This window comes from Argentina silus, assembly GCF_951799395.1.
Source record: "Argentina silus genome assembly, chromosome: 11".
In the NCBI taxonomy this organism is placed as follows: domain Eukaryota; kingdom Metazoa; phylum Chordata; class Actinopteri; order Argentiniformes; family Argentinidae; genus Argentina; species Argentina silus.
This window is the reverse complement of record NC_139665.1, coordinates 15,397,506-15,406,690: the sequence shown is the minus strand read 5'-3', so window position 1 is coordinate 15,406,690 and position 9,185 is coordinate 15,397,506. Positions and strand designations below refer to the sequence as shown.

General features: G+C 45.5%; 1 protein-coding gene across 1 annotated transcript; it reads left to right on the top strand.

Moving 5' to 3' along the window:
- Positions 1-1,873: 1,873 nt before the first annotated feature.
- LOC310811960 (cbp/p300-interacting transactivator 3-like) lies at positions 1,874-6,719 on the top strand. Its single transcript, XM_083680330.1, has 2 exons — positions 1,874-2,032; positions 3,292-6,719. The coding sequence occupies exon 2, from the start codon at positions 3,306-3,308 to the stop codon at positions 4,050-4,052; it is 747 nt and encodes a 248-aa protein (XP_083536456.1). The 5' UTR covers positions 1,874-2,032; positions 3,292-3,305; the 3' UTR covers positions 4,053-6,719.
- Positions 6,720-9,185: the final 2,466 nt, after the last annotated feature.

The window sequence follows — 9,185 nt, the reverse complement described above, 5'->3', positions numbered from 1 at the left end:
AGAGAGAGAGAGAGATGTGTTTCCTGTAATTGCTCTCTTTACAGAAGAACAAATTCCATCCAGCCTCCTCTTTGCATATAGATAATGGTTACATGTCATTGTTGATATGCGTTTAGAGACACAGTGCCTTGTTTCAGTTTACACAAAACATCCACCTTGACATTACATTACATCAGATGATGTTTTCCAAATACAAAATGAGATGGACAGATTATTTAATTAATGGCCCCATAAACAATGCTTAGGAGCATTATAGACTTCCCTGTTTGAATTAGAGATTGTGATTTGGTTATTTCTGTCTCTTACTTGCTCCCACAATCCCCGGACGGACAGATAGGGCGAAATTAAAAGGCGCTGTGTGAGGCTGAATTAGCCACGTTGTCACGACAGCCCCAGGTTCATACATATCAGTGGAGGCTGGTGGAGGTAGAAATCGGAGGACGGGCTCATTGTAATGCATGGAACGGGAATGAAGAATGGTATCAAACACACGTGTGTTTGATACCATTCCTCATTCCGAGGCAGTTCATCAACCAAGAGAACAGGCCAACAACAATTTGATCTATAAACAACTATGCAAAGACTCACACTCGACCTCATCCGGAATCTTGAATTATGGATGTAAACACTTACAAACGGACAACATCTGTAAACAATAGGTGTAATTTACCAACAAAAATAACCCCAAATGAAGGCGGTACATTTTCAGTTAAGAAACTACACCTATAGATTGACTGAGTGTAGGTCAATGGCAGACCACACAGATTCTCACATTGTCAGTTGGATTGGGGGATCGAGGCAGTGGCATTGTCAGGGCAGAATAAAAGGCACACCCTTGTAAGCTAGTGGAGCTGTAGTTATGGTGCATACAGACAGATTAAATCATACCCAGTGTCCTCCCCAGTCCTGGAACAGAGCACAATAGCCAACTGAATAGAGCAATAGAGAGAGGATAGGAGTCTGGCTGATTTGGGGGCCCAAGAATAGGACGCATTCCTTTGCACAAAAGAGTGTGTGTGTAAACAGGAGTAGATGCCAAGCCCCTGCCAAAAGGTCCTGACTCTCTACTCTCCGCTGTTGAGGGGAGTGAGCCGTGGTGAGGGTATAGTGACTGCAGTCAGTGCATCAATTTGCCGGGTGCTTGTGGGCCGCCCGCCCGGGCCCATCAGCGGTTTCTGCTCAATCACGCTGCACTGACTCTGGTGTCATGTCGTTAGCACATGCTTCGCGCCAGCAGGTCCTTCTCTGGGGATTTTTTTTTTCTCCTTCGCATGCATATGTATCACCAGTCTGTTTGTCTCTTTAAAATGTAAAACAACACATTTGCATACAGCACAGCGCCAGAGCTCAGGGTTGCCTCTAGCCAACATTGATTAGAAATCTAACCAACTAAAAAATAGGGTTAGATAACAAATTAAATAAAAACACAATCCCGGGACTCAGGAGTCAACAATGTGCGATGATCTGTGTAATTTGTAAAATTGGAACACAATAAAAGAAAAAACAGAATATATTTATTGATGAAAGAATAAGCTGTTGTTGGCATTAACATCTAATAGTGCTGTAAAGTTTTCACATCAACAGAACAGATCTATTTTCTCTGTTCACTGTTGACAACGAGGCCCACAACTGGCCCTGAGTAACCCAACCCACATCGAGTTTAATAACGTTTGTAATTGACTTGCCTATCATGCGCTAAATGCAGTAGAGCCTAGGTAGGCTTGCTCGCTGAATTTTCTTTGCTCAGTGATTACAAGATGGACCAATCGCAACAAAGGATACGGAGAGGACGGTAGCTCCACCTCCCTCTCTCTCTCGCTCTCTATCTCGCTAGTTTATAGATGTATATAATCCTCGAGCCGACCCAGAAAACAAACTCCGGTGACTAGGACCGACGCACAGCTCGCAGCTCTAGAGAGCTTAGTCTCATTCGCTGGAATACATGCCTTTGGAGCATCGCCGTAGGAAGTAAAACGGGGATCCAATTTGCAGAAAGAAAACTCACTCAACTTCAGAACAAGGGCATTTACTGGTATGTGTGTTGTTGTTTTTTGAAGGGTGCATTCGTTCCTATTGCTGGGGGCAGGAGATCCATTGTTTGTTTTAATTCTTTTTATTTGATCGTTTCCTGGTCGTTAGTAGTTCAGATAAAGATGCAATTGCATATAGTGATATGAGTGACTAAAACGATTTAACTCTACACATTGTCGGACCGAGTTTACTTAGGCTACACCAGATTAGTAATTTTTGTTGCGGAATCAAAAGTATTTACTGTTCAATGAAATATGGCCAATATGTAAATCCGTAGATTACACTGGTAAAATTAAGCTTTAGCTCTTGTGTAATAATTCGGCAATTAGGAAATACCTCGACAATTCTTTGTCGCTCCCATTGTAGCTTTCGCAAAATGTGGCATTAGACCGAATGAACCCCTTATCGCTAAACATTAGTGTGCGCTTTCGCAGACTGTGGCTGGCTGTCGATTGCATGGTATCCAGTTGTTGACAATACAATGCTTTACTGTGGCTTTATGTAAACGATACGGTTTAAAAACCTATCGTAATCGCTGTATGTTTTATTGATAAAGAAGACAGAACTGAAACACCAGCGCCAGGGGCACTGGAGTTTATCTAGGGGGAAAGGAGAAGAGAGACCCGAAATTCTTTGTTTTCAAGCAGACAGTGAAGGAGACAATTGCACAGTCAACTATATATTACTATCTAAGGGATGCATGATCTTATATTGTGTTCGTGTGAAAGATAGGTTAATAACAATGTCATTCATTAACCTTGCGTAATTGTGCGTGGGAAAATAATGCATTTATGCATGCCATCTTAACACTAGTGTGTTAGGCTGAGACGGAGCCATTCAATCGTGAATGAATTACTGATTTTGATACAGATAGGCTACAATCTTATTTCATTTGATTTTCAAATCTCACCAGTCATATCTCCATAGTATAAACCAACAATTAGGCATTGCTTGCGCACCAAAAAAAGACGGTTACTATACGATCAGTTTCAGCTGTGGGCTACTCTGTCATTACTACAGTATTAATACAGTATGTAACTATCGATTAAGATTCGTAAAGCGCCCCTCTGCGTCCTTTAAGGGACAACGCTATGGCTGCATTTGCCACAGCACAAGGCTACAGAGATGTGTTATATGTTGGCTATTTTGCTGTGGTTTCGATGGATGAATCAAACGAAAGACATGGCGATACATATATCCATAGATTTCTCTCATGTCTCCACCATGACATCACCTAACATTGATGTTCTGTATCTACAGGTGACAGAACAGCCATGGCCGAGCACATGATGATGCCCATGACCCACGGCTCCGCGGGCGGAGGCCTGCATGGTTACCGGATGGGCATGAGTGTCCCCCAGCAGCACGTACCCCAGCCGGGCCTCCGCAGCCTGCCCAACGGCCAGGTGATGCACTATGGCCGCGCGCCCCAAAGCAACATCGAGGCGGCCATGAGACAGCGGCAAGCCATGGTGGGTCCGGGGGGGATGAACGGCCAGGTGAACGGAGCCCAGATGGCCAACCACCACCACCACCAACAGATGATCTCTGGGAACATGATGTACAACCAGAGCCAGCAGCAGCAGCAGCAGCAGCACCCCCAGCAGCCGCAGCACCACCACATGCACCCGCAGCAGCAAGCTCAACACCCCCAGGCTCAGCAGTACCTGTCTGGGGGCCTCACCTCCCAGCAACTCATGGCCAGCATGCATCTCCAGAAACTCAACACCCAGTACCACGGACACCCGCTAGGGCCTGGGAGCGGCCACCATCTGCCAAACGGGGCCCAGTACAGGGTGGGCCCGGCACAGCTGGCAGGCATGCAGCACATGGGCGGCCCGGCGCTGGGCCTGAACGGTATGGACATTGACCTGATCGACGAGGAGGTGCTGACATCGCTCGTGCTGGAGTTGGGCTTGGACCGCGTGCAAGAGTTGCCCGAGCTGTTCCTGGGACAGAACGAGTTTGACTTCATATCGGACTTTGTGTGCAAACAGCAGCCGAGCACAGTGAGCTGTTGAGCCACGTCGCCTGGCGAACGTTCTAGGCTGGTTTGGGCCTGTTTGAGGTGCCCTGAGAAAAACTGACTGGCCACAGCGGCACAGCAAGAGGAGACAATCTCTCTGTTCTGTGTGAGTGTATCTGTGTCTATGTATGTGACCGTGTATAGTACACTCACTGGCCCACCTGTGTCTGTGTTTATGATGAATTGTAATGAAAGAAAAGAGGAAAGAGGGAAAAAAAAAGAAGCTTTCTCTGGATCACACTGGTCTGCCGGGCCACAGTGGGGCGCTGTGACGCAGTGGGCTCTGTCTGTAGTACCCACCTGTCCCCAGGCCTGGGTGCCATGGCTACTGGGATGATTGTAAAAACCATTCAGCGGGATGGGAAGACAACAATGGGACAATGCAAAGACGACACCCTCTCTTGCCTCACTTGGGACTGCTAGATTCTACGGTGTTTAGAAAAATTTATTTATTTATGACGACTCCCCACCCAGTAGCAGACATTCTTCTACAAGCTGATTTCATAAAAGATTGTCATCTGAATTGGGCTGTCGAGGGGAGTTTAGAGGCAAAGATAGGTGGTTTTAGAGACTGTGCGGCTGAATTATGTGTGTGTTGAAGGCTGGTTCTTCAAAATGGGGCTCAGAGAGGATTCCTCAATACCTTGAAATGTTAACATTTCACTCAAAAAGCCAGAGGAGAGAGAGCGAATGGGTAGTCTTTGTTGTGTGGTGGGGTTGTCCTCTGATTGGTCGGGAGGAATGTGTTACACTGATGCCCTTTTGGTGTTTCTCCAACATCTTTGACCTGACTGATGACAGATGAAAACATTCTATTTATCATTAAACTTAATTTTTTGCATAAAATATATTTCATGTCCGCTATTTCTCAATTTCCTGCTACTGAATTCGGTGTGATTAAATCACTGGCCAGATTAGTGTTGTGTGCACACTCATTAGAAGCATCTTGACAGGGAGAGGAAACAGAATAGACATCCGTCTTGAAGAATGGAATCTACTGCTATGATTTTTCTACAGTCGAACAGCTGTCTGAATTACTACTTAATTGTGCAGCATTGTGTCTCTCTACTGGAAGGGGGGGGGGGTTGTATACTGAATAGTATTTAGGAACAAGAAAACAGTGGCCTATTTAAATGTCTGTGGCACAAAACGCAAGGGAGGCAGAAAGAAAGAAAAAAAACCCTCTGTTCTCAAGAGCAGGTCAGTGTCAATGATCCGATTGAGCGAGCTGGCATCCGATAGGTTTAAGACCAGTGAAAGACAGTGTGAAATATCTCGGAACAGAACTGTGCGATTGGGAAACCTGCAGTAGCTACAGACTTATGTCTAAGTGTGCAGTAGCGTGGCCTAGCACTTATGTGGGTTACGTCCTCTAACCTAACATTGCCCAACGTGCGGAGTGGGGAAGCGTGGTGGTGGAAGCTGCAGAGGAGTATATGTGGAGGTCCATTAGTCCACTCTGGACAAAACGATACTCCAGCAACGCTTTGTTTAATCATTATTTAAAGCTGAGTCTCTACCTGTGGCATTGATTTCATTACGTAGGTCTAACCCAGCAGTGCATTGCTGCGAGAGGGTGTTTTTCTCCATAGATTAGCTTACTCTTGCTGCTTTTCTACTGATTAGATTGAAATGACACGTTCACACACACACACACTTGTCTTAATTGAGGTCGTCGAGCACACCCTCCAATGACTTGATAATTATAAAATGGACATGTTCTGTTGGAGAGCTTTTCTTGCACTGTGCATAATTAGATTCTGGCACGGTTGCTGTGCTTGCAGGCCGATTGGAGTTGTGAGAACTTCCTGTGCTGTTCTTGTGCTATGACATGTCGGAGGGGTTGAGGCTGTGTGGGGTTAATCTGTTCCACTAGAACTTCTCTCCCTCTCTCCCTCTCTCTCTCTCTCTACCCTGGAGAACTGCCATTACTAAGCTCTCAGCGCAAACAATGGAGACAGAAACAACACTCATGGCAAGGGCTGAAAAACGCCAGCCACCCGGGTCATTTCCTGTTGTCCGTTTATTTCATGCCTGGCTATTTAGGCCAAGTTCACGACCCCGATGAAGAAGACGTATGTTTTAAGACCTGAAAAGAGGACAACGCTTTTAGGCCATAGCGAGATAGCGGCCTCTTGAGTCATCTGATTACGAATTATATCAATAATCGAAGCCTTTTTGTGTATGGTATCTTTGTACTGTAGAATAGAGATAAAGTTGACATAAATGCATTTAAGGTACTTTTCAAAACAATCGTCTGATGTAATTGTGTTAAATGGCTGATGTTGATATGTGTTGACAAGAGATTATATCATACATTTGACAAAGGGGAGTGTAGATAAAATAGGATTTGTTAAACCAAGGCTTTGATTCCCGTGTGGCCTGAAGCTTTAAGAGCCAGTAGACTGCATGTACACCAAGTGAGAGGGACGCCACCACTTTCCCACATCAAGAATGTACAGCAGCAGGCAATGTGGGAACTCTTAAAGATGTTATGTGTGTGAGATGAGATTGTACTTCTTGCTCCAAATTACACAACTTCATTTGGGTAACCCTCCTCCTCCCCCCCTCCCCGCCCCAAAGGCTTTTTTAATGTTATTGATTCTATTTTAAGAAAATGTATTTATTTACAACAACAATAAAATATTTATTTAAAGAACTGGCCAGAGTGTAGAGTGTAGAGTGTGTTTTAAATGTGTTGTCTCTCTGTGTCTATCTTGTCATAAGTACTTAAATATCCCCACACATGGATAAACAACACTGAGGCCTCACAGTCCTCTGACCGTGATACGGGACTGAAGCATAGTGCTCCTCGCTGTATGTCACATAGTCGATAACCTCTGACTTAGGTTAAAAAAACACAACAGTTACACCAGTCATGTAGACCCTAAAAACGTCAGCCCAGCAGAAGACAACTTGTGTCTTTTGACACACTGACCTTAGACTACAGGCCTGAGTTGTGTTTCCAGAGTTCATGCCGATACAGTATGTATCATAGCACCAGTATGAAATATTATAGCACCAGTATGAAGTATTATAGCACCAGTATGCAGTATCATAGCACCAGTATGAAGTATTATAGCACCAGTATGCAGTATCATAGCACCAGTATATAGTATTATAACACCAGTATGTAATATTATAGCACCAGCAGCAATAACCTCAGTTGACCCCAGCATAGACTCAAACACCTGTACGTACCACCTGTGACCTCAATACAAGACAGCCACACATGTCATACCAACAAACAGAAACTCTTGATAATACACTCCCTGTGTGTGCATGACTCCATTTGAAAACGCTGCATCACACCGTGGTGAGATGGTTCAGACACACATGCCTCACCCTCTGTCTCATCGTCTGGCTCCGTACGGCCCTGAGTATGACCCAGTGTTGTTGCTGAGACCTTCAAACAAACAGTGTACAGTACCACAACAAAGCCAAGCTAACATGTCGAGGCTTGTACAGAGTGGCCCTGGGAGGGGGGGGGGACTTGAAAGGCACCCATAACACCAGGTGTACAGGTGTAGCCATAGCGATAATCCACAAGCGGGGAAGGGGGGTGACAATTAGATATTCTGATCATAACCTCTGCTCACCTCGACCAAGCATCATGCTGTATGGCTACCTATAGCACTGTATGGAGCCCATGTATACTTAATGAAGTCTACCTACTCTATGGAGCCCTGGTATACTTAATGAAGTCTACCTACTGTATGAAGCCCTGGTATACTTAAAGAAGTCTCTCCCAACACAAGACGAAAACCATAATGAATCAACGCCTCTTTACCTATGTATGTGTTTGACCTAATTTTAGGCAGAGACAATCTAGGCCAGGCCAGGCTATATGTATTGGTCCACCACACCCTTCAAGAGGTCTTGTGTAAAAGCCAGTCCCATTTTCACAAGAAACACCTATTGACAGTTTTAACACACCACAGTAACTCTCTCTCAGGGCCCCCTCAGGCCAGAGTGACGTGTCTGAGGACTGTCTGTTGTCCTGAAATGAGCTGTTGACTCTCCCTGTCTCAGAAACGCCCCCCCCCCCCCCCGGTCACTCCCTCCCTTTCGTTTTCCTACGGGTGACTCACCCCACACCTGTCTGTCTGGTTGGCTCTCCACGATCAGGCCTGCTCAGGCAGGTGAGGTCACCCAGGCTGCACCAATCACAAGGCTTTCTCGTTGAGGAGGAGGTTGTTTTTCCATGGTGGCTTTTTTCACATGAACGTTGTCACATGGGACACGCAGGATATGTGATTCAGCAAAGAATCTGTAACGACTGTGGGAACTCACCCTAAGCGCGTGGAGTCAATAGACACATTGGACACACTCTGCCACTGAATTGATTTCTATGCTGTTTTCTCTGTCTCATGTCATGTCAGTCCATACTCCACAACACACCCCTCCTCACCCCTCCTCACCCCTCCTTACCCCTTGCTTATCCCTCGCTCTCCTCCCACATCGCCCCTCAATGTTTCCAATGGAAGGACACAGTAACAGTAGTGTTTGGTAGCTAGGGTTGGCGAGGGTTGATGGTCCAAATTGTCTTCAATTTCAGCCAATCAGATCACTGGGGATTAGGGTCAGTTGATGCGGCAGTTAAAGATGCCACCACTCATCTCTACCATGGCAAAAAAGGGAGAAGGATTACGGCAAAGATTGAATCGCACCTGTGTTACAGTACATTAATCTGACCTCTTGCAACCTCACAGATGATCTGACAGCCTCTGGCCACTGGCCAAGTCTGGTTTACCATCCCTTATGAAATGAAAGGGGATTATGCCTACGGATGTACATACCAGGCCTAATGTTTGAATAGCCTAATTACTAAAGTTGATAGAAATGACAAATGAGCCTTTAAGATAACAGGTAATTAAAGTTACAGGTGCCTTGAGCATTGTGTCGGTTCAGTCTGCTGTCTCAAATCTCAGTTTAGGTCTGGGGAACAGGTTTGAAGCCACAACACCCACGTAAATGGTATGTTATGGGTCAGGTTCATAAGGGCCAATTGAGAAGCTTTCCACATGAATGCTCCACTCCACTCATTGTGAAACATTAAGTAGCCTCCTGCCAAACTGAAGAAGTCCAAAGTTCTTCAGCTTTTGCCCTGCACTGTCTCTGTCTCTGT